At 39.4% G+C, this 26,033-nt stretch overlaps 1 protein-coding gene across 1 annotated transcript in view; it reads right to left on the reverse strand.

The window, feature by feature from the left end:
* LOC136863553 (uncharacterized) overlaps positions 1–26,033 on the reverse strand; it is a 452,780-nt gene that overhangs the window by 45,354 nt on the left and 381,393 nt on the right. The window contains exons 19-21 of the mRNA XM_067139933.2: positions 22,928–23,133; positions 18,424–18,672; positions 5,195–8,269 (exon numbers count right to left, since the gene is read on the reverse strand). Coding sequence (XP_066996034.2) covers positions 5,208–8,269; positions 18,424–18,672; positions 22,928–23,133 — 3,517 coding nt within the window. The 3' untranslated portion in view covers positions 5,195–5,207. The remainder of the gene's footprint in view (positions 1–5,194; positions 8,270–18,423; positions 18,673–22,927; positions 23,134–26,033) is intronic.

Genomic DNA, 26,033 nt, shown 5'->3' on the forward strand with positions numbered 1-26,033 from the left:
AATGGCAGGAGGGGTAGTACAGAAATTGGTACCTGTTTGTCTCAATATCTCCATTCCCTCCCTGAACATGTTACTGAGGTGTCCCTGTCTTCTGACACATGCGGAGCTCAGAACAGAAACCAGCACGTTGCAGCTATGATGCTCTGGATTGTGGAAACTACGCATCTTCAGGTAACAGAACACAAGTTCTTGGAAACGGGCCATACTTACATGGAGGTCAATTCTATGTGTAGTGCCATAGAAAACACCAAAACGTTTGTCCTTGTGTTCAGCATGCAGGACTGGCTTGTAATATTTCGAATTGCTCGATCAAAAAGGCTTCGGAATAAGAAGAATGATCCTTAAGTTGTGAAGGAATTGAAATATTTTGACTTTATCTGTCTTCAGAAATTAACGAAATGGATAGTCCAAAACAAATCAAAAGATGTTCATGGCGATGTAGTGAAATGGCTCAAAGTTAAGCGTTTCAAGTACACGAAAGAAACTCCATGGGTACTACAAAATAAACATGTCCATTCTGAAGAATACAGGGCAATTAACATTTCTGGAAAGGGCCGACCACCAGCTTGTTTAAAGCAACTGCCGAAAGCCTACACACACCAATTTCCAACAAGTTGCGCAAAGAAAAATTATCTCTTTAAGTTATGTCGATGTGGAATCATCCCTGAGGAGCTTCATGGTTGGTACAACTCCCTACCAACATCTGACACATTAACGGACAGAATTCCAGAACCTGCAGTAGAAGATAGTGCAAGTGATGACTCTGAGGATGACTGTTAAAATCCTACAGATGTGAATGTAGCTTTCCAAGAACTATACATGATGTAATGCACTATCAATCATTGTGTTCATAACACTGGGTTAAAATTTACTCCATAGGGTAAATACATGATGGGATACAGCCAAATATGTGTATAACTGGATAAGGACAAGAAAACCAGGTTTAAAATAAAAACAGATTTTTCAGAACTAATCGAACTTTAAAATGTGTTTATTTCAAAACTATCATTTTGGACTTAGTGCCTTTTCCTTGTATGCCCACGATATATATTCAAGCACTTAAGGGTAGCCAAGCAGAGAAATCTTACGAGAAATGGAAATACCTTCCTGTACAGTATATAGAGAATACTACAGTGATCCTAAACTGTTTACCATGCAAAATAATTAAATCACACAAGCTGCAGAAAGTGACAATGAGAAGATGTTGCAGTATGCTTTATGGTGGAAAGTCAAGAAGAAATTCTTTCCAAGGTGATATTCTGGGACTAAGCCCAATTTTACATGAACGGGACTGTAAATAATGGAAACAGAATATAATTTTAATGCAAACATAAAAAGGAGAGGTTTTCAGATAAAAGTGACCAACTGAGTACCTTTATTCATCCACAGACTGAGTCCATTTTCTTCAATCCCACGATTTATTCACACAATTCTACCTGAATATCTTGAAATTTTTCTAGACAGTGCAACGTCTCACCAGAGGGGAATATAGCAATGCATACTTCGGGCCCTTCTTTGAGTTTAGATTTAAACCCTTGTGACTTCCTTCTGAGGGGAGTGAAGCTTGACCTATCAATGTTACCGAAATTCATGTGGGGGTTGTTCACTTGTGCAGTGAGTTTACAGAACACTTGGGCAACAATGTTGTCAAGGACATGTAAACTCACCCTGAAAAGGTTAGTTGCTGCAATGGAAGCCATATTGAACATGGATTGAAGTGAGGTGTATTTCCAAAGAGAAGACTACCAATTTGAACGTTCATTGTTTTCAATTTGTAATTTCAAATTGCTTGAAATAGCTAACCAAATAAGCACTAGTGAGCTATCCCTGTAGAGGGAGTCCTGGACACTCCCTATACGCGAGGCTTTTGCCCTAAAAGGGACATTTCCGCTATTCATTCAATTCCAAGTTTAAATGTGATAGCTTTCCTTGTGTCATCCTGGAGATCTACAGGAAACCAACGATTGAATACCATGAAATAGGATATTGTTTATCTAGTGAATTATGGTATCACAGAACGATGTAAATCAATACATGTCCAATCCAATGTGTGGCTAAAAGAAAATTAAACAGTATGCTGGTAATACTAAATAAGGTAGTTGTGACTAAGAACAGGTGATTGAAAGAAAAGGGATGTAGGAAGTTTTTGTTGATATTCTTAACTACAGGAGATTACATTAACAGAGATTACATTAATCATTAGTATGTCACTATTACTCGATGGATGCAGTATTTCTGCAACTGTCTCTTGGCACAGGCTACAACAAATGTAGCTTCCACTGAAGTCTGAACATCATTTATGGCTGAGACAGTATGTGTTGACGTATGGGTGGTCCTGAATATGTTTGGAGCATGACTAGTGGGTCTGGATTGTTTTTTTTTTGTTTGTTGTTTTTCTTTTTTTGCTATTTGCTTTACGTCGCACCAACACAGATAGGTCTTACGGCAACGATGGGATAGGAAAGGCCTAGGAGTGGGAAGGAAGCGGCCGTGGCCTTAATTAAGGTACAGTCCCAGCATTTGCCTGGTGTGAGAATGGGAAACCACGGAAAACCATCTTCAAGGCTGCCGACAGTGGGGTTTGAACCCACTATCTCCCGGATGCAAGCTCACAGCTGCGCGACCCTAACCACATGGCCAACTTGCCCGGTCGTCTGGATGTTATGAAAGGTGCTAATTATAAGACTGGTCGTGGTGCAGTGGCACTTTCCGCCCAAGTGAGGAAAGTAATGTCAAACTACCTCGGCCTTCATCACGCCTTGTACGCCTTGTTATGGTGTTGCCATTAGTTTTTAATATTTACCTACAACTAGATAATATTTGGTGATCAGGGTGCCAACCTTCAAAAGTAAAAAATCAGGAGATTTTTCTTGTGGCATATCCTGGCATGTTACGACACAGCATTGAAGAATATTTAACACATTATAGTACTCAATTATGTAATTAATTTGTACTGAAATACTGCATGTATCAGAGCTTTAGAACACATGACTCTTCATTGTAACTGCATTAGGCCTCTTCATAAATTTCTGAACTAGGTTTATACTCAAAGCACCGGCCTTGTTGAACGGGTTTTAAGGTTTAATCTCTTTTCAGAATTATATTTTTGGGAAGCTGATCAGAATTGAGTTTTTGTTCTTGTAAATATGATAACAAATTGTCTCACAGTTGGCACTGTCATGTGGAAATTATAAAAATAAATAGCATTACGTTAGATATTCTGTCATATTTAAGAACACCACCAACTGATTGCATCTGTCATGCCAGTGCCCACTGAACATCAATTTTCTAAAACTACTTAGGCCCGGTTGTATAAAACATTTGATCTGAGTTTAACGAGGAAAAATGGCTGCCAGTCAAGTTTAACTTCGATTTTCCGTTGTATAAACGCTAATCTAAGATCATCTCATCTCGATCTAAGTTCAGATTTGACTGGCGAATATTCGTCGGTTAATCTCCTTGAACCTAGATCATTATCGTTCATATTAAACATTGAACTAGCCCTGAAGACTTGAGAAGTGTTTCCTTGTATCGTATCTGCGTAAGAATACCGCGCCTTAATAATATCAAGATGAGTTATAAATATCTTGAATGCTAGTAGTTACAGTAAATAATATTGCTAAAGATCGCTCGATTGTTTCAGAAGTGAGGTTATGTGAATCTCATATAAACAATAGCCTACTGCTATACCAACACGTTGTTACTTAGTTTTATGATAGTGCTTCAATAATGAATTATTTTAAATTATGTTTCAAGTTTACAAAACAAAGCAACTGTGTAATATATATATATATATATATATATTTTCTTTAGCAGGGATGTCAGATTATTCCGACTTTTCGTCTGATGAAGAAGAGTGATTTTACGATGAGCTCCTCGCGTCTTTCGGTACAGACGGAATCCGATGATTGAAATGAGTGATCAAATGTTCAAAATGAGATTTCGTTTCTCGAAAGATGTTGAGGAACGACTGGAACTGAAGTTAAGGGACACACTACAAAAACCTACTCAAAGAAATTATCCCCTGTCACCCATGTGTATGTTTTATGCTACAAGAAGTTTTCAAATGGTTGTTGGAGATCTCTTTAAATTGACAAGTCAACGGCTTTCTCTTTCAACTTTGTCACCATATCGGTTCTTTTATTTTCTATTATATGTTTGTACTTCGATAGTGCAATATCCACCAGATCGTCACTTTTATTTCGGTGTGAAATTCGCAGAACGCTCCTTTGAATTTCCTTCCATGTTTACTTCGCGAGATTTCAATTTTATTTCTTCTTCTTCTTCTACTTCGACAGTCACGTCAGTTTCGTATTTCATTTGTTTACAGTCACGGCCAGGTCAATCCCGCCATTTATGTATTATCCAAAGGGCCGAGCTATTTCGTATTTCATTTGTTTTGCGGTGTTGCCACGTCCACTTTTTTGAACTCCGATTACATTTGAACTACACATGTGTAAACCGAGTTCAGTTTTATACAACACGATGAAGTCGTAATCTCGGTTCATTTTCAGAACTAAGTTCTTAATTGATCTCCAGTCAGATGTCTTTATACAACCAGGCCTTAAAGAATGAGTAAAAACCTGGGATTTAAAAAAAATACAGGAATACTAAATCAGTTCTCAAAATCGGGAGTTAAGTCTCTGCGATCAGGAGAGAGGGAGAAAGGACCAAAACTAGTCTCCCGCCTAAATCGGGGGAGTTGGCAAATTCTGGTGATGCTTTTTTGAGGAATCAACCAGCCTCCTGGCTGAAGACTTAACAGACAGACATCAACTGTCATTCAAGTTTAACTTTGCTTGTAAATCTAAAAACTATATTTTCCAATTAACCTTAGTCAGTTTCAGTCAATATTTCTTACTCTGCATTGAAAGGAAAAAATGTGAGAAAAACTAAAATAAAAACACTGTACAGTTCTAAAACAGAAGCATAACTATAGATTTTAATATCACACAACAAAACTGGGAGGCAACATGTAGCATGCATGGATTATGAAACTGCTTGTGAAATATTAACTAAGGATTTCTTGAGCTGAAGTAGAAATTGTTATCAATGTCTGTAATAACCAACCACCTCAAATTCAATGGACTGATGATAACAATCCATCTCTTAACAGCACAGTAAATGCATGCAGATAGCTCACTATGAATAGACATTAAATTTACTAAAGGCAATAAATATTAAAGGTACACACCTGTAGAAATTCTTCACTGTGAAGGGCTGGAATTAGAACCTTGAGACGGTGCAGGTGCTGAAGGTCCAGGGTGTTGCAAGGAAGGATACGGGTGTTGATGTAAGTGATGGTTTAAAAAGGGATTGAAACCAGTTGTACCTGGTGTACCATAAGGAACACCATAGGCTGGATCTGGACCTGCATAACCAGGTCGTGCTGCATATGGTGGAGCGTACATATTCTGTGGATAATAGTTTGGATTCTGGGCTGTTGGGGATGAACTTGATGGAAAGTGTGGAGATCGATGTGGAGTTAAACCAAATGGAGCTGGGTTTGTGGGAGGAGCCATAGATGCCAAGAATGGAGATCCCAGATCTGCAGGACTGGGTGGAAAATGATGAGGTTCTGGTCGATGGAATGCGCTGTACATTGAAGCCCTTGCATAATCTGAATCATACTGATTTGCAGAATTAGCACTGTAGCCCACAGAATTCCCGTATGTTGATGTAGCACCATAAGGAGGTACTGTGTTTCCAGTTCCAGTTGGCCGCAGAGGATTTCCATAATTTGAGGTAGCTGGTGAAAATGGGTTTGATGCTCCGGATGTATTGCTACTGGGGAGATTATATTGACAGGTTCCAGGAGAATAGCTGTTCAGCATCATAGATTCATAAGGGTTTTGGTGAGCAGGAAGACTACCAGCAGTTGAATTAGTTCCAGGGGGATAAGGAGAGAAGTTAGACGACGTTGAATTTGAAGCCACCGAAGACAACGGAGCAGTATAGTTCACAGAAGATTCAGACGAGGATGCTGTCTGATTTATTCCAGCAGGTGTTGATCGAGCACTGTTGTTACCACTTCGAGATCCTGATGTGCTTCCGGGGCTTGCTGCATTTCGTCCATCTTCACGAACATTAACAGGTGAAGGTTTTGAATCTTGCTTTGCCTCCTTGGATTCAGACGTATTTATTTGAGTGGAATCTTTCTTATGGGGCAGTACAGATGATTGCTGTGTCTGTTGTCTTCCAACATTTTGAGGAATGGACTTTTCCTGGTTGTTCTGATGAGTTTGATCCTGAGAATCTACTGGTCTATCATATTGATTTTCTCCGTAGTATGAATTACCAAACTGTGCCATGGATCCAGTTCCTTGTTGACTAAATCCATAGTAACCAGAACCAGGACCACCAATATATTGTCCATATGAAGATCCAGCATACTGGGAATGTTCTGCAGTCTGCTGTCCGCTATTCTTGGAATTTTCTACTTGTTGATACCCAGAAACATGAGATTTGGCTCGTTCATTTTGTGGATTTTCAGAAGATATGCTTGCATTTTGTCCAAAATTGGCAGTCGATGACGTTGGAACAGTCTGATCCAAACTTTGTGAATTTGACGAGCTAGATCTCTGAAATGATTTCATATGTTGATGATCACCTTCAAAACTACCTGTAAAGTCACCAGATATTCTATCAGAACCAGAAGTTGGTAGTTTTACTGGTCGTCCTTTTTTGCTAGGCGTCATAGGACTGGGAGACATTTGTGGATTTGAAGGTGCCTGACTTGACAAATTGGGATGATAAGACTGGTTCATAGGAGGCTGGTTGGACATTGCGTTGATGTCTATCTCATTGTTACTCCTTGCAGATTGATACTCATAACGTGAATCCCCAGTACCATCACACTTTGGCTTTGATTCCCCACCATATTCTTCCATAGAGTTATGAGAAGCAGCATCACTATAACTTCCCATCATATTCTTATGTTGCTGGGTTTTGGTCTGCAGAGCAACATTCTCAGATCCCTGATTGGTAGACCCCAGAGGCCTTTCATAACCAATGAAGGTATTGGATGAAGATTCAAGATTACCTTGAAAATTTCCAGGTGACTTCATTTGGTCAGAAAAAGAGTGAGACTTCAAGGAACAACCAACATTAGACAAAGAATTCTTTTCAACATTTCTGACATTTTCATCCAACTTCATATTACGACCATTTATAGCTTGTGTTTGTGTGTTGCTGAATGACTGGTGATAAAGCTTTTGTGCACCCTTTTCAGAAGGGCTTGAGTTTAAAGAATCTTTGGACAAGAAATGAGAGTTTCGTTTAATATCTTGGCGACAAACTTCTCTAGAATTTTCTGGACAGCGTACAGGATTGCAGCCAGGATGCTCCAACTGTTGTTCCCTTGAGATTTCACGAACTCTTCCAAAATCAGACAGCTGGAAATTACGGTGATCTGCATTTAAACGTTTCTCTGGAAAAACCTGGAAATTTCTTTCGGACATAATATTATTTTGGAGAACTTTGTTCTCATCTGAATGCAAAGCTATTCCCCGAAAATTTCTACCATCTCCCATTTGCTCTCGAGGAGATTGCCAATTACTTGCCTCGGGATGAAAGTTACTGTTATTAGTTGGAAAACGACTATTTTCCTCCATATTATGAGGGTAACCAAGCCTACTCTTTTCCTGGTGGTGTGGTAGGTCATCATATGACATACCTGAGTCATGTTCAGCTTCTTCCCTCCTATGTACTATTGCAGTATAATCAGGTGAAGATATTGGAGATTTTAACAACATTTCACTTTCACCAAGACTTGAGTTATCTTTCTCATCCTGGAGCAAACCAGATGTTGGCATATTTTCAGCTCCTGAACTGGTATCATCACTAAGGGAGGAATGTGTGCTTCGTGGTTCTCTGGGCTCTCCTTCATGATGAAAGTAGGGTTTGGCCATGGCTGTTGGCTGATTTCCCATACCACTTCCAACTCTGTAACATTCTGTTGACAGTCGTCCCATCTGGTTCTGATGATGAAAGTAAGGCTTAGCCTCAGCTGTTGGCTGATGAATGGCTTTACCTGAGAAAGATCTACTTCTACAAAGTCCACCACCATGGCTGCCCCATGGCTTCATGCTGGGATCTTGTTTCATCACTGTTGCAGGTGTCCTCATAATCTTGTTCATGCTGGGGACATTCCGACTTATGTTTGTAATTGGATTATTTTTTGGGGTGATTGTAATAGCAGAGTTGTTTTTAAGAGGAAGAACACTGCTGACTTTCGAATTGCATCGATTTGAAGGGAGAATGTTTGCCTCTGAAAAAAGGAAAAAAAAACAAATATTAAGATAAAATCCTAGTTCAAAAATCCATGAAAATTTGTTGTTTCTAGATTATGTACACTAAACAGTTCAGCATAGGGTTGTTAACTTCAAGGACCAACAATTCATGGATGCTAATTTAAAACAAGTAGACAATGAAATATCATATCAACAATTAAATATCTGAATATATATCTGAAATGATGGGGTTGCCTGAGTTTAAAAGCCTGGGGCATCAGGGTCAACAGCCCCTGAACTTATTGTGCGTGACGTCTCCTTGATAACCTGTGGGACAATGGTGTCTATATTGGTGCATGCATTAGTTGATGGAACTAATACTGAGAAAGTAACTGTCATAATCTATTTGTTATGTACTAAACCAGTATTAATTAACGTGGAGTTTAAATTAATATACCACGGAGAAAATTTTCCAGAATGACAGAGGGTAGGATTCCAAGCTACGTTTCCTTTTCATTGTTACTCACAAACTTGAGTGCACCTTGTCCCAGTTCTCATACAAAGATTTAAATTCTCTATTGCAGGAGCCAGGAATCAATCCCAAATAAACTGGAAGGAAGCTAATATATTAAGCTCATATTTATGTATGTAAAATATACAAATCAAACATGTAAATGAATTTACAGAATCTAAAATATACACATACTTTTATTTAGAACTTGAAAATTTTCAACACAAAATCAAGGTTTTTACTGTACCAATACCGAGATTTTAAGTCATTATAGCGAGGATGCAACAGATATGGAATGGGAAACTTTGAACTTGCTACCATATGAATATAAAAAAAAAATAAAAAAAAAAAATAAAAAAAATACATCCCAGAGAAATAAGTGGCTTAACCCTTTCCGGCCCTTAGTGCCCGAAAGCGCCCGACTGTTCATTTAGCCTTCCGGTCCTTAGCGCCCGGCTGCATTATCTGCATTCGTCTGCGATCTGTGAGATAGTTTTTTTATTTTTCTCTTCAGTGAAGTGTTTATAAGGCATTTATGAACACGCAGTGCAATCTACAAGCCTTAGGAAATAAAGGAAGAGCGATAATCTGTCTTGACGTTGCCTAGGCAATGGTCTTGAACTTCCGCGAGCGCGGGTCAGCTGTTTCGTTCGTGAACATGGCGAGATTGAATATCGCGTATATTGAAACTGAGCTGAATATGGGCGAAAAAAGCGACACAGAATCCTTGACTAGGGGTGCAGGTGAATTTTTAATGAGTGAATAATATATCAACGAAGACAATTTTAGTGATAACAGTGATATGAATGAAAACGAATATCGATAACTCGGACCTGATGGCGATGCCACGGCAATACAGGTAACACAAATATTACGTTTCGTTACTCCGAATGATTAAATGGATGATGCTGAACCTGCGCATAATTCGGAAAGAGTATTAGGGGAAAGATTGATTTTTTACGTATGTTAGGAGGAGAAAAACTATTCAGTGACATAGCCTATTACGCATATAACATTGTAGCATTCAAACAGTCGCATTCCGGTAAAATAAAAACAGAATGGGAAGACACTTACCCAGATGAAATAAAATTTTATATACATGGGCATCATTCTACTTCCATAAGCACGTGATTATTGGTTTTGAGGGATTCGGACAACATAGGAATGTGACAAATGCAGACTGTCTCTGTGTCGAGTATCACCAGGAGGGGGGGCTGAAGAACACATTATGACTCAATAAACAGAGAAATGGATGTGATGGTATATTTTCTAATGTTATTGAAAATTTGAATTCATTGTGATCAATAGTTTTTACTGTATTTAACTTTATCTGAAACAATACGGACCGTTTCAGTTTTTGCTAAATAATAGGTTGAAACCTGGGGATAAGCGGAGTGAAAATGCAGGCGGGAAAGGGTTAATGCAAGAAACAAAATGCTATGTCATAAGGTCTGCCAAGATATTAAGACCAGAAAAACAGAAGGGTGTGAAAATATCTACAGTGTGTGGCAGTGATAAAATCAGTACCTTTGGAGAAGGCTGTAAAAGAAAATTATTGTCTTTGAGGAATGATTTAAGACCATAAGGAAAGTGCAACCCACAGAGCAGCATTGGAAATTAAACAGCAAGCTAAGTACGAAGATTTGGGAAGAGTGTGTTCGAAAACTCTGTCTCGTGAAAAAGAAGTTAGCGCTACGGTGTTTCAAACAGCTTATAAGGGAGGGGGGGGGGGGAAATCAACAACTTTGATGATAAAATAAAAGCCTTGGAATGTCAGAAGACTATTATCTTTTGTCTGTCACTTGTGATGGAGCTGCAGTGATGTTTGGTGTACGTAGTGGTGATAAAATAATTACTTCAAGAATGTTATTGTATGGCACAGTGCCTCATTGTTTGGAAGGCTATGTATAGGTACTTCAATGCAGAAACAGGTTTCAAGGAGGACATTCCAGGAATCCTTAATGAACAAGGGGAGTTGTGTATGCGATGATCTACATAAGGCAGAAGTATTCACTCAGCAGTATATAATGATTGATGGTTATAGGGTTAATTTCCAAAGAAAGGAGGAGAAATACTAATGAAGTATTGGATTTACCTATGATAACAACAAAATTTACAATAAGATACACAAGTTGAAAACTAGAAAAGCAGTTTGAATTGATAAGGTTTCAGGGGATATACTAAAGACATAGTTTGGGATATAGTACCATATCTAAAAATAGTGAAGTACTTATTTCATTACTATTTGCATGAAGGAGCTATATCAAATGAATTTAGGGTGGATATAGTAGCCCCTGTGCCAGCCCCGTGGTGTAGGGGTAGCGTGCCTGCCTCTCGCCCGGAGGTCCCGGGTTTGATTCCTGGCCAGGTCAGGGATTTTTCTCTCGACCTGAGGGCTGGTTCGAGGTCCACTCAGCCTACGTGATTAGAATTGAGGAGCTATCTGACTGCGAGATGGCGGCCCCGGTCTCGAAAGGCCAGAATAACGACCGAGAGGATGCATCGTGCTGGCCACACGGCCCCTCGTAATATGCAGGCCTTCGGGCTGAGCAGCGGTCGTTGGGTAGGGCAAAGCCCATTCAAGGGCATAAGTACCAAGGGGGGGGGGGGGAGGGGGATAGTAGCTCCTGTGTATAAAGGAAAGGGTGATAAACATAAAGCAAGAAATTACACGCCAGTCAGTTTGACATGTATTGCATATAAGCTTTGGGAAAGCATTCTTTCTGATTATATTAGACATGATTGGAAAATTAATAATTGGTTCGACAAAAAGCAGTTCGGGTTTATGAAAGGTTATTCCACTGAAGCACGTGTTTTTTCTTTTCTTGCAAGTGGCTTCACGTCGCACTGACGCAGATAAGTCTTATGGTGATGATGGGATAGGAAAGGGCTAGGAGTAAGAAGGAAGCAGCCATGGCCTTATTTAAGGTACAGCCCCATCATTTGCCTGGTGTGAAAATGGGAAACCACAGAAAACCATCTTCAGGGCTGCCGACAGTGGGATTCGAACCCACTATCTCTCGGATATAAGCTCACAGCCGCGTGCCCCTAACCGCATGGAAAACTCGCCTGGTAAAGCTCAACTTGTAGGATTCCAGCAAGGCATAGCAGATACCTTAGATTCAGGAGGTAAAATGGACTGTATTGTGATTGACCTATCTTAGGCATTTGATAGGGTAGATCATGGGGGACAACTGGCAAAAATGAATGCAACTGGACTAGACAAAAGAGTGACTGAGTGGGTGGCTATATTTCTAGAAAACAGAACTCAGAGAATTAGAGTAATTGTTACTAGGGGAATTCCTCAAGGCAGTGCTATTGGACCTCTATGTTTATTTATATACTAGCAAGATACCCGTGCTTCACTACGGTATTATACTGAAATTTATAACTGAATGCTTATTGCTTTAGATATATAATCAGCCGAAATTCGCGATCTGACCCATTTTCTGCGAGAATCCGCCAAAATTCGTGATCTGACTCGTTTTCTAATAGGTTACAGCAAGTTTCCTCCCATTTTTCAATCTTTCTTTCCAGCAATCGATTTCGTACTTCCCGGGCTAGGTCCAGGTATTCCACCCGCTCAGTTGGGTCCCTAAATCTTTGCCATCTTTTCCTATAAGCATTTTTAAAATGGATCAAATCCTTCTGGAGATCCAGCGTGGTGTTGTCTTGGGTGCCTTGGCGGTACTGAACCCGCAGCCGGACTGCATTCTTAGTCATTACCCGTCCAGGACCTGTTTCCAGCGCGGTCCGCACATTTGACGACGGTCCAGAACATTATTATTATTATTATTATTAGATGTTCTGGACCCCACAGCAAGATGCAAGACCGCTACTTGTGGGTAAATTACATCTGCTGCCATTGTCATTGTTGACAATGTGACCAGCACCATTGTCGCGCGTAGGCAAGTGTGCAGGATTTTTGGCGATACGAATGACATACTTCCGTGCATTATTGACCTTATTATAGAGGTGAACAATTTGACGGTCAATCCCATTCCTATCGTTTATTTCAAATGTGTTTAAATTTTTATTTACATGCCAGGAGAATCTACTGTAATCTAAGAACGTTCTCCTAAGGAAAAGATGGCTGTTGAAAACGAACCCAGGAAAGATTAAAAATGATCGGTTTATGATCAGAATAAGTACACCGAAAATCTACAGCTTGTTTCCAGTCATTCGACAGGGTCAGGAATGGAATGAATAAACCCCCACCTAGCGGCGATAATAGGAATTGTGCCGGCTGCCGAAGCACTCCTCTGGGGCAATGATCGATGAATGACAAATGAAATGAAATATTGGACAGTGTTGCTGGAATGAATGATGACAGGGAAAACCGGAGTATCCGGAGAAAAACCTGTCCTGCCTCCATTTTGTCCAGCACGAATGTCACATGGAGTGACCGGGATTTGAACCACGGAACCCAGCTGTGAGAGGCAGGCGCGCTGCCGCCTGAGCAACGGAGGCTCCTTATAAGTACATTATGAACAATAAAATAAATTGGTCTCACCTTTTACACCCCACCGCCGTTAAGTTTATTTACCCCCCCAACCCCAAAAAAGAAGGCATGTCTCTTTATGTTTAAAGGAGATTCCGCACACCAATGTTCACATCTATTACCTTCAGTTTTGAGACATAAGTACATACATACATACATACATACATTATCATTACAGACTGTTATACCTTTCAGCGTTCAGTCTGCAAGCCTCTGTGAATTTACTAAACGTCGCCACAATCCTCGATTTGCAACTAGTGTTGTGGTCTCATTTAGTTCTATACTTCTTATCTTTAAATCGTTAGAAACCGAGTCTAACCATCGTCGTCGTGGTCTCCCTCTACTTCTCTTACCCTCCATAGCAGAGTATCCCCATAAAAATTATTCACTTTTTTTTAACTTCCTTTCACACTCCCCAACCTGTGAATTTTCCAGCAAAAAATACTTGTTTCTTTAATAATCAAAGATCTTCTAAATACCAATTATCACAACTGTAACTACTTCAGTTTTTGATTTATGTGTCCTCATGAAAGGAATCCAACTCCTTTTCACTCCCGCCCCCCAAGATTGTTTCCCCCCCCCAAAACACGTTTTCAGTAGGAGCGGAGACTAATGTGCCATGAATCAGATCACTGTATCGATTCAGTAACGCGAACGGAATCGAATGAATCGATTCAGTAAAATAAATCGAATGTCCCATCACTAATGCAGACTTCCTACTTTCGAGTGTTACAAGAAATAAAGAGGATATATACCACACAGGCCATCAGCAGAAGGAAGTATACAAAATACTATTATGCACCCATTGCTAGCATTCAGAGGAAGGTATTCTAGCAGTTTCTCCACAACACTCTAGATATTTCACAAAAACTGATACGATATGCTGAGAACAAGACAGAACTGAACACTGTTATTACAGGCAGTGCAAAACTAACTGTGAGAAAATACCATTTCTGTGTAGCAAGTGAAAGGGTTTTTAATTTATTTTTAGGACTAAATTCAACATTGGATTATTACTTTTTTTTTTTTTTTTTGCTAGTGGCTTTACGTCGCACCGTCACAGATAGGTCTTGTGGCGACGATGGGATAGGAAAGACTAGGAGTTGGAAGGAAGCAGCTGTGGCCTTAATTAACCCTTTCAAACCTGAAAGAAAACCGGCGGTGCGAATTTTTGTTTGTACGTCAAAAACTGACTAAAATGCTCTTAAATACATATATTTTTAGTTTATTCTACAAAATAAAAATGAACATCAGAGAAAAAGCGCCCACACAATTGTGCGTGTCAAGACTTAATTCACTACTTACAAAAAAGAAAAATTACCTCAGTGCATGTGAATATACGTATGTACATGATCAAATATTCTATTTTACAGTGGCGAATAATTTAAAACAATTAAATCTTCATTCAAACACAAGTAAATATTACATTTTCTACACTGAGGACGAGTTTTGCTTTTACTGCCCTTTTGGCAGCAGCACCTTGTCATCGGATCTGAAAGAAAACTGGAGGTGTGAATTTTAGTTTGTTCGGCAAAAATTTACTAAAATGCTCTTCAATATACGATTTTACAGTTTATTTTACAAAATGATAACTTTCGGGTAAAAAACAGAACCTACACAATTGTGCATGTCAGGACTTCATTCACTACTTACAAAAAATAAAAAATTCAGCTCAGCACATGTGAATATACACATGTACATGATCAAATGTTCTATTTTACAGTGTGGAACAATGTATTTTAAACAATTAAAATCTTATACATTACATTTCTCACGTAGAGTATGAGTTCCGCTTTCACAGTCCTTTTGGTGGCAGCACCCAATACTCTTGCATGCATTGCCTGTAGGGAAACCTAGCCCGCACACTTGTGCGTATCAACATTCAAAACCTCATGGTATTACGTACGATGTTGTAAGTTCACAATTTACGTTCGCCACTCAATTTACACACATCATTGATTATATTCTGATATTCAGTAGAGCTTCTGCATTAATACGAATGCAATAAATAAATAAATAAATAAATACTTATTTTAGGCATCACTGCTTCCCGCCACCTTGCCGATGAACTGTATTTTTAAACTCTTCTTGCTGGCCCCTGGTGATCAAGCGCTAAATAAAAACAACTGAAGTACATGCTACGTGTCCCGCACAAGCACTGCAGTCCAGTCTAGCGCCAAGAAAACATCAAATAAGCTCAGACATAAATAAAATACGAACCCGCACAATTGTGCATACACGGTCCGAAAGGGTTAAGGTACATTGGTGTGAAAATGGGAAACCATGGAAAATCATCTTTAGGGCTGCCGACAGTGGGATTCGAACCCACTAACTCATGGATGCAAGCTCACAGCCTCGCGCCTCTAAACGCATGGCCAACTCGCCCAGTAACATTGGATTCCAGCTACCAAAAAATACACCAGTAGAGAATCTGATGCAAAATGATATTGCAATGTTTGAAAGCCATGAAGCTTAGGATGTACATCAGCTTGACCAAGAACAAGCCAAAATGGACTCAACATATGTCTGTGCCAGTTTTGACCGTTATGGTAATAGTATCTTACTATATTGTTCCAGGAAATGCTGTGTTTGCAATGGGACAGTGTATGAAAAATGGCTCCAGAAATGTATACTGCTTTGCATGGGGAGAATACGACGGGCATCAAGGAACAAATTAAATTTGTTCTGTACTACATTCTTATCTGTCAATTGTGGATGAAAAAGGTGATGTCAGAACTGTTGCTCTAGACTGTGACTTGTGCCCAGGGCAAAACAAAAATCATCAGGTTTTGTCTGCTTTCCTGTGGTTTCTTCAGACACCAAAGAGCATTGAATACATCTCAACAACTTATTTGCAGCCTAGTTATACATACATCCCAGTAGATTCTGTCCCTGCTTCAATAGAAAATAACCTCGAAAATAAAGTTGTGTGGGCTCCTTCAGAGTGGCTTACTCTAATTGTAAATGCACTAGTCAAACCCAAGCCGTATGAGGTCATTACAGTGTCTCACAAAGACTTCACAGGTTTTAAAGGTCTTCCAACAGAACATCCTACCCAAGCTGGCCAAGTGTGATAATAGAGAAATAACATTTAAATCAATTAATGGTGGGTTTTTTTCCAACATAAACCTGAAATACTCGTATATTCCTGAGGCTGAGCAGAAAACGGTAAATCTTGGGACTGTAAGGAACATGTGTACTAAATGGAGCTTACCTGTTTCACTTAAACGTGTTTACAATTAAAAACTATCAATACCGATTGCGAAGTACAATGACCTGATAAAGCTTGGGTCTAGTTAAGTAATCCCTGAGGTATCATAATGAGTATCTACAGATGTCTCCTAATCATTCTCTACAGATGAACTTCCAGAGACAGATCAAGAACATATTTAGTTATTCAGTAGACTAATGTTAGTCTGACATGGCTCTTATTTCTGTTCAAATTTATAACTTTTAATAACAAAACTAGTTTTCCTTCCATTCTTAGTATTGCATAATCTCTGCTAATATTCTGAGTCACACCATTTAAGGTAAACTGGAAATGGAAAATTCCTATTATGATTATTCTTCCTATAATGTGTATAAGAACTGAAAGTTCTATTAGACTACTGTTATGAGAATTTATTGCCAGTATCTAAGCATCATTCATTATCGATGATGATGCTTGTTGTTTAAAGGGGCCTAATATCGAGGTCATCGGCCCCTAATGATATGAAATGAGACCAAATGTTATGACAAATTAAAAGTCCAAAATCCTCCACTGACCAGAATTCACAGTGGGTGGGTGGGTGGATGGACGGACGGATGGATATGAATTTAAAACGATCAGTGGAACTCACCCACAGTGTCTCATATGCACAGATGCTGGCACAAAACAATAGTATTACTGACCAAGGGACTGCTTCCATAGCACGATGCTGAATCGATTATGCTTGTAGTCAAAACTGGTCCTAAATCCAGGTCATCGGCCCCTCACAATGGTGCTTATCACTAGGAAAGTAGAACCATGCTATTTGTCATGTGGCGGTACTAATATAAAATAGCGTCGACTCGCGGTATTCCACGCATTATGGTACTATTCACAGGTAGTGTAATGCGCACGTGTAACTCACACCTATGGTGTTTCGCACATTGTGGCACTATTTACAAATCTATGGCGTTTCTCACATAAGTGGACTAACCACAGGGCGCCGAACTATCCCATGGTATTCCTCACATAGTGGGAACTAAGCATAGGCAAGGCAGAACCATGGTGTCGCTCATATAGGGGTACGAATCACAGGTACTGTAAGACCCTCGTCCTGATTCACACATTGTCGCTATTAATCACAAACCTATTGCGTACCTGACATAGTGGTACTATGCGCAAGTAAATGCGACCCATTGTGTTCCCTGCGTGATGGTACTAATTACAAGTAGTCGCACGGTTCTAATTTGATCATCCCTTGGTCGTCCCTTCTAGTTGCCTCTTACGACAGGCAGGGGATACCGTGGGTGTATTCTACATGTGCGTCCCCCACCCGCAGGGGTCATTCATTATTGTGCAGATTATTACTCTTAAATTATTATTCAGCATAATTCAATGTTCTGATATCCAAATACTTAAGTTTCTGAATTTGAGTGTACTTCTGCGAGGGTAATTTATTGAAATAAACCATGCCAGAAAATGTGTTTTATAATGGTTTTCTTACCGTTAATGATCATCCTTTCATATAATAAACACCTTACCGTTGTTGTTATAATTACTGTATTTATTCTAATTAGTATAATCTAAAATAAACATTGTTGTAACCAACAGTCAAATAACATAACCCTCAAATTTCATGTTAAAGAATTACTTTCAAGAAACTGTACAATTCCACATCACATATCCCAGTAAATTACAACCTTACATACATTATAGAATTCAAATAAACAATTAAAGCAGATCAGTCTCTGTAGTGACGTGCAAACTGATTTTTCTCTCTCCTGAAAAATTTGCTTTATGTGGCTTATGTCAATTGGCCTGTACATTACCGACATCATTGAATGACTCCGAATTCCAACACTGAGAAGTAAATTGTAGACCTAAATTTCTAGTCACACTTTCCTGACATTTATTCATTCAGGTACTACATACAGATTTCCTTAAAATTCCTTAAAATATTTTATTAGTAAATATAAAATCTCCCAAACATTACCTTTTTTAATATCTGCCAATTTACTCTCCATATCAGCTTTGTCAGCATTTAAAGCAGCAGTAGCTTTGTAATCTTGTGCTGCAGCACCTTTGCCTGCTCCTCCCACCTTGAATGCAGTACGGATAGCAATAATCTTCCCATTCTCTAGCTGCATGTAAATGCCTTTTGGACTCTTTAGGACCATTACACGCTGACCAGCTTTAAGAACAATGGAAGCCCGATCTGGAGAATTTGTTGGAATAACCACATCTGAAGATTTAAAAATACAAGAGAAATTAGAAAACAACAAAATCCACTATTATTTTGAAATTTATTAGAATGTTACAGAGGAATATAACACACAGGTATGAAAGATAAATATAGAGTGGCATGATACCAGTTAAGGAAAGAGATGTAAAGCAGTAACTTGCCACGTACTCTACCAGGTAGGTATATGGTCATCAATAGGGACTGGATGTTGTTGAAATGTCATCTTTTTTCTCTTTGGATTAGGATGTTGCTCGGTAGTATAGAAATTAATTTTGCGATATAACAAATGATAACAACACATTTTTATTTTGCATTCTTTTGCATTTTTTGCAGATTTCAGATGATCAGCCATTATTTCAACATTCAAGAAAATTTTAGGTCAATATGTAGCTTTTTGAAGACTTTTTAGATCATTTTAAAATTTATGTATGTTTTGTGCTGGCAGACTGATAAACGTTCACATGCGACAACATAAAAAAATTATAATTTGTTCTTACATTTGGCTAAATTTGCTAAATATCTTTCATGACCAAGCAAAATGACCAGCAATTGTTGCTGAAGAAGGAAGGCTAAGGAAAGTATTTACACCTGTGACTCTGGTGTTTACAAGATAATTGCAGGAACACAATACAGAACCATGATGATTAGGACAAAGTATTTCCCAACGTGTCTAGAGCACAAGGAATGCACCAGCCTGCGCCTCTGCTTCTACAGACAGTTATTCATACCTGTGTACCTCAAGTCCAAGCATAAATGGAAACAACAAGGAATTGAAAACAAGTTGTTTTGAACATTGTGCAGTGTTACAGCATGTGCTGGAAGGAAATTTATTGTTCAGAAGCACATTAAATGAGAAAAAACATCTGAAATCTGTAACTGGTACGAGGAACAACAAGTATTCCCAGGTTATTTGGGGGCACATCCAGCAAATCATTATGTCCACATTATATACACTTCCAAATAAATTAGGAGATAATTATTTCTGTAAAAACAGGAGCTGTGCAGTGAATAGAACAGGGATATATTGCTCCTGAAACTGTTGTTATACAGTCACCAGCTTTCAGTTTTGTCAAAGATTTTTCAGTCATGTTTTTACTTATTTTATAGTATTTTTCCTATAATTTTAACAGCATTTTATTGACCATTTTCAGCGACTTTTTAGGAAAATAACATCCACCCCCCCCCCCAAGTCATCAATAACTTATGTACCAGCAAAACATATATAAAAATGACTGAACAAGTGATTATCCTCCTCCTTTGTAAGCCAACATTTCCATCCTTATCTAATAAGCTGCTGCTTTAAATCTAACAGCCGACCTCGCGGTGAAGGGGTAACGTGCCTGCCTCTTACCAGGATGTCCTGGATTAGATTCCCAGCGAGGTGAGGGAATTTTACCTGGGTTTGAGGGCTGGTTCAAGGTCCACTCAGCCTATGTGACTGTAAACTGAAGAGTTTTCTCACAAAGAAAGTAGCAAGTCATGTTTCTAAAACTTGTGTTAATGACAGTCAGATCTACTAAGTTGACTATTCACCCCCACCCCCCAGGAAAGGCAGTATTTGCCCCTTTGGCTGCAGACTAGGATGATGATAGTGCCAAGGTGATGTAATTAGCCTACAAAAGAGTGATCCACCATGAGCTCTGTTTATGTAGCCATAGTTTCCCATCTAAAGCATCGATATCCACAAATTTTCTGGTCTTTAACAATTCATTTCCACTCTTCAATAGAAGACTTAAAAGGGATAGTATCCTTCTATTTAAAACCATATGTCTTGAACAGTAGATTTATAAAGGACAGTATCCTATTTTAAACCATATAATATACACTCATGTTCATAAAAATCAGAACACCTTGAAAGACTAGAGATAGGAAGTTCATATTCATAGGGCATGTGCATTAGTACGTTCGGAAGAAATGATAAGCATTTGACCCATGTCGGCCCTCAGCTTAAAGGTCCAAATCGATATCTCGGTGCACCACCACCGACTGGTAAAATGTGCTTGCGACTCTTGCCACTATAAACTGAAGGTAATGGATCAGTGCGACTTCAGCAGACATGCAGGATGCCTCGCAGACGTATGCGAGAACTGTGTCATCAAATGAATGAGTTTGAAAGAGGGCGCATTATTGGCATGAGAGAACGTGATACATCCATCCGAGAAACTACTGCTCGTGTGGGACGAAGTGTGTCGGCAGTGCAACGGGTGTGTATAGAATGGTTCAAAGAGGGCCGTACAACACGACAAGATGGATCTGGTCGCACCACCTAGAACCCTACCCCCACCCACAAGAAGATCAACACCTCATCCGAATGGCATTGCAGAACAGATCTGTGTCCTCCTTGGCTCTGGCGCAACAGTAGAACAGTGTAACACATCGTACACTATCAGGAGTGACAGTCCATCGCCATTTATTATGGTCTGGGTTACCGACGCGTCGTCCACTTCTCTGCCTACCTCTGACTAATGTGTATAAACAGGCTAGACTGCAATGGTGTATGGAACGATGTCAATGGGGACATAAATGGCAGCAGATAGTGTTTACGGATGAACAGTTTCTGTTTGTTTGAAAGTGATGGCCGCATTTTTGTTCACCGCAGACAGTGGGAGAGGCATCACACTGTCTGAATTTGCACAAGACATATACAGTGCCAACTCAAGGCCTTATGGTGTAGGGTGCTATTGGGTACAACCACAAATCATAGTTGATGCGTGTCCAGGGCACTGTGACCAGTTTGACCTACGTGAATGACATCCTGCGACCCGTGCCCATACCCTTTCTGCACGACTCCCCAGACGCCATATTTCAGCAGAACAATCCGCGACCACATGTTGCTGCAAGAACACATGCCTTCTTGTTGTCACAGGATGTCAGATTGTTGCCCCAGCCTGCCCGATCACCGGACTTGTCGCCAATCGAAGATGTGTGGGATATGGCGAGACGACGGGTGTGGCGCTGTGACCCAATACCAACCACCAAAGATGAACTGTGGAACTAGGTGAATGCACCATGGATGGCTATACCCCAGGACGCCATTCGCACCTTATACGTGTCGATGCCATCACGCATGGAACAAGTTATCAGTACCCATGGAGGACCCAGTGCCTACTAGGCAACAGGACACATACTGAACCTAGGTGACTGAAATACTAATCGTTTCTACAGAACATACTAATGAACATGTCCTGTGAATATGAACTTTATATCTCTAGTCTTTCAAGGTGTTCTGTTTTTATGAACATGAGTGTAGCATGCTTGTGCTACTGTTTAATGTACTGTCTTCCCAACGTGGAATATATGTTTGAAGTCTCCCAAGCAGTACTCAGACATCTGACAAAGATATCTTCTTTCTCAAAGATTTACATTTCCACAACAATCTGCACGAGAGCTCAATTAAAGAAGTAAGGTTCGAAGTGGAAGTAATCACAAGGACGGGAATTCGAGGCCCATCTGCTCTTGTGAAGGAGTGTCATTTTATTTCCCTGTCTTCTATTCCTGACTACTGAATATTATTTGTATGCCACGTGCTATTATTTCCCTGCTCTGTTCGTTTCATGTGTATTTTGGTGCAGTGTATTTTCTTGTTGTTGTTATTGTTTTATTGTGTGCATCATATACACAAATGGTTGCAGGTTCAGTCCTACCTTTGCAGCGATTTTTGGGTTTATTTACAACCAGTCTCTTGTCCATGTGTTTGTGCGTGCATAATGTTTGAATGCATGTAAGTTTCGGGATAGTAGTAATTCGGTGCAGTATCTTTCTACCTCTTACACAAACAAATGAAGTAAATCATCGAGGGACCATACACACAGGAGAACTTACCTGACACCCACTCCGTGAAATAATGTACGCTATTTCCAACAATTTGCAGGAATCATTCAAGATGGGCATTAGATCACATACTGCTTTCCTTGTTTATGTAGATGTTTTAAATAACATGCTATTATGTTCTGAGTTCAGGTTTCTATGATTTTACCCCATGAACTATAATTCTCATTTGCAGTTTATGTACCTCCCAGTCCTGTCCAATCAGATTAATTTTGGATAGAGTAGATTCCATGGGCCAATTCAGATGGTGCACACTCTGAGGGGGCTAGCCAGGTGAATGTAGGACAGTAGGATTATTTTAAACTTTTCTGAACCACAAACAATTTATATCCATTACACTTTCATAACCAAATTAAACAATATAATTATATCACTTAAAATAGATGTAGCATAGACCTACAAATAACTCAGTAAAGGAAAAAAGTACCTAAGGGAAGTGTCATTTCCTGGGCACTCATGCCTTGCCGCTGCCACACATCCGCAGGGATCCAGCGAGAACGTCCGGTGTTGATAGTACTTACAGTAGACCGTGGCCCACGTTCAATCTGAGAGTTCAACTCTGCCTGCATTGGTCTTACACTGGCCACAGGTTTAGGCATGACATTGCCACTGGCTCCATCAGTGCGGATAGCTCTGCAAGAGACAAAGGAAGTTTAATGTACAACCAACTGTAGTAATGCACTTGGTTTTATATGTTAAGAATGGGGAGGGAGGGAGGGAGGGAGGGACGGAGGAAGGATTAACAGTGACTGAAAATTTAAAAAAGTAATGTTTCAAATAATAATCATCATGGTTTAGCCTCAAAGACCTATTCCAGTTCATATTTCTAATATATATATTTTTTTTTTGTGAGAGTCCCAGATCTACTGTATCAACAGGCTTTTAATGATGTCGAGTTATTCTTTCGCAGTCCCTCTACTAGACATAGTCCACCTCCAAGGCTAAATGGTTTGCATGCTGGCCTTTGGTCCAGGGGGTCTTGGGTTTTATTTATAGCCAGGTTGGGGATTTTAACTTTTATTGGTTAATTCCTCTGGCTCAACATTTTAGGTAGGGCCTTATCCTAACATATGAGCAGGTTGCCTATAGGGCGAAAGACCTGAACCAGGCCATACACTATTATCATTACCGATAAGACAGTCTTTTTAGTTTATGCCGTGTGAAACAAGACAAACTGCAGGAATACTTAATGCTTCACTAAGATCTTGCTTCATTTCCTCAGAAGTAAAAAAATAAAAAACAGTACCGATAATGCTAAAAGTTCTGAACGAAATTTGTTCCCTGTTACTACACTGATGGAGACATAACCTCATTTGACATCGAATGGGTCACTCTGCAACATGACATATAGTGGAGTACTTCTTGCTGCCATATTAGATGCTTTCTGAGCAGGGAGCAAATAGAAAAAATCAATCAATCAATCAATCAATCAATCAATCAATCAATCAATCAATCAATCAATCAATCAATCAATCAACCACTAGTGATCTGCATTTAGGGCAGTAGCTGAGGTGGCAGATTCCCTATCTGTTGTTTTCCTAGCCTTTCCTTAAATAATTGCAAAGAAATTGGAAATTTATTAAACACCTCCCTTGGTAAGTTATTCGACCCCCTAACTACCCCACCTTTAAACAAATATTTAACCAATTTGTCCCCTTGAATTCCAACTTTATCTTCATATTGTGATCTTTCCTACTTTTAAAGACACCATTCAAACATATTCCTCTACAAATGTCATGCCACGCCATCTCTCCACTCACAGCTCGCAACATACCACCTAGTCAATCAGCTCGTCTCCTTTCTCCCAAGTCTTCCCACCCCAAACTTTTTAACATTTTTGTAACACTACTTTTTTGTCAGAAATAACCCCGAGCAAATTGAGCTGGTTTTCTTTGGACTTTTTCCAATTCTTGAATCAAGTAATCCTGGTGAGGGTCCCACACACTGGTTAATTATTACAGGGTCAGATAAAGCTTCACCTATTCTAATTGTCTGAGATCTATTTCCTAGAAATACAGCAACCCAATCAGCCACTCTTTTGTCTAGTCCAACAGCACTCTTTTTTGCAAGTAGTCTCCCATGATCTACCCTATCAAATGCCTTAGATAAGTCAATTGTGATACAGTCCATTTGATCTCCTGAATCTAGAATATCTGCTATATCTCACTGGAATCCTACAAGTTGAGCTTCAGTGGAATAACCTTTCCTAAATTCACACTGCCTTCTATCGAACCAGTTATTCATTTTGCAAACATGTCTAATATAAGAAAGAATGCTTTCCCAGAGCTTACAAACTACACGTGACAAGGTGACTGGGCTGTAATTTTCAGCTTTATGTCTATGACCCTTTCCATTATATACAGGGGCTAATATAGCAACTCTCCATTCATTTGCTATAGCTCCTTCATGCAAACAATAATCAATTAAGTACTTCAGATATGTTACTGTATCACAACCCATCGTCTTTAGAACATCCCCCAAAATCTTATCAATTCCAGCTGCTTTTCTAGTTTTCAACTTTTGTATCTTATTGTATATGTTATCATACGTGAATTTTAATACTTCATTAGTTTTTTTTTTTTTTGCTAGTTGTTTTACGTCGCACCAACACAGATAGGTCTTACGGTGACGATGGGACAGGAAAGGGCTAGGAGTGGGAAGGAAGCGGCCGTGGCCTTAATTAAGGTACAGCCCCAGCATTTGCCTGGTGTGGGAAACCACGGAAAACCATTTTCAGGGCTGCCGACAATGGGGTTCGAACCTACTATCTCCCAAATACTGGATACTGGCCGCACTTAAGCGACTGCAGCTGTCGAGCTCGGTCATTAGTATTAGTCACCTCCTCTATCTGGACATCATTCTTGTAAACAACAATCTTTACATACTGCTGACTGAATACTTCTGCCTTTTGAAGAACCTCGCATATAAACACTCCTAGGCCATTCCTATACCATCATCGCCATAAGACCTATCTGTGTCGGTGCAACGTAAAGCAAATAGCAAGAAAGAAGATTAATTATTCCTGGAATATCTTTCTTGGAACCTGTTTCTGCCTTAAAATATCTATATATATCCTTCCATTTTTCACTAAAATTTGTACGACTGCCATTTATGCTTGCCATCATGTTATCCTTAGTGAACTTCTTTGCTACATTAAATTTCCTAGTAAGTTCCTTCAATTTCCCCTTACTTCCACAGCCATTTCTTACTCTCTTTCCAACCTGCACCTCTTAGTCTCTTTACTTCTCTGTTATATAGTGGATCTTCACCATTCCTTACCACCTTTAAAGGTACAAATCTGTTTTCACATTCCTCAACGATTGCTTTAAACCCATCCCAGAGTATGTTTACATTTTTATTTACTGTTTTCCACTGATTATAGTTACTCTTTAGGAAGTCCCTCATGCCTGTTTCATCAGCCATAGGGTACTACCTAATAGTCCTAATTTTAAGACCTCCTTTTCTATCATATTTATTTTTAACTATGACAAAAACAGCTTTGTGATCACTAATACCATCTATTACTTCGGTTT

The sequence above is a fragment of the Anabrus simplex genome, chromosome 2 (genome assembly GCF_040414725.1).
Source record: "Anabrus simplex isolate iqAnaSimp1 chromosome 2, ASM4041472v1, whole genome shotgun sequence".
Lineage (NCBI taxonomy): Eukaryota > Metazoa > Arthropoda > Insecta > Orthoptera > Tettigoniidae > Anabrus > Anabrus simplex.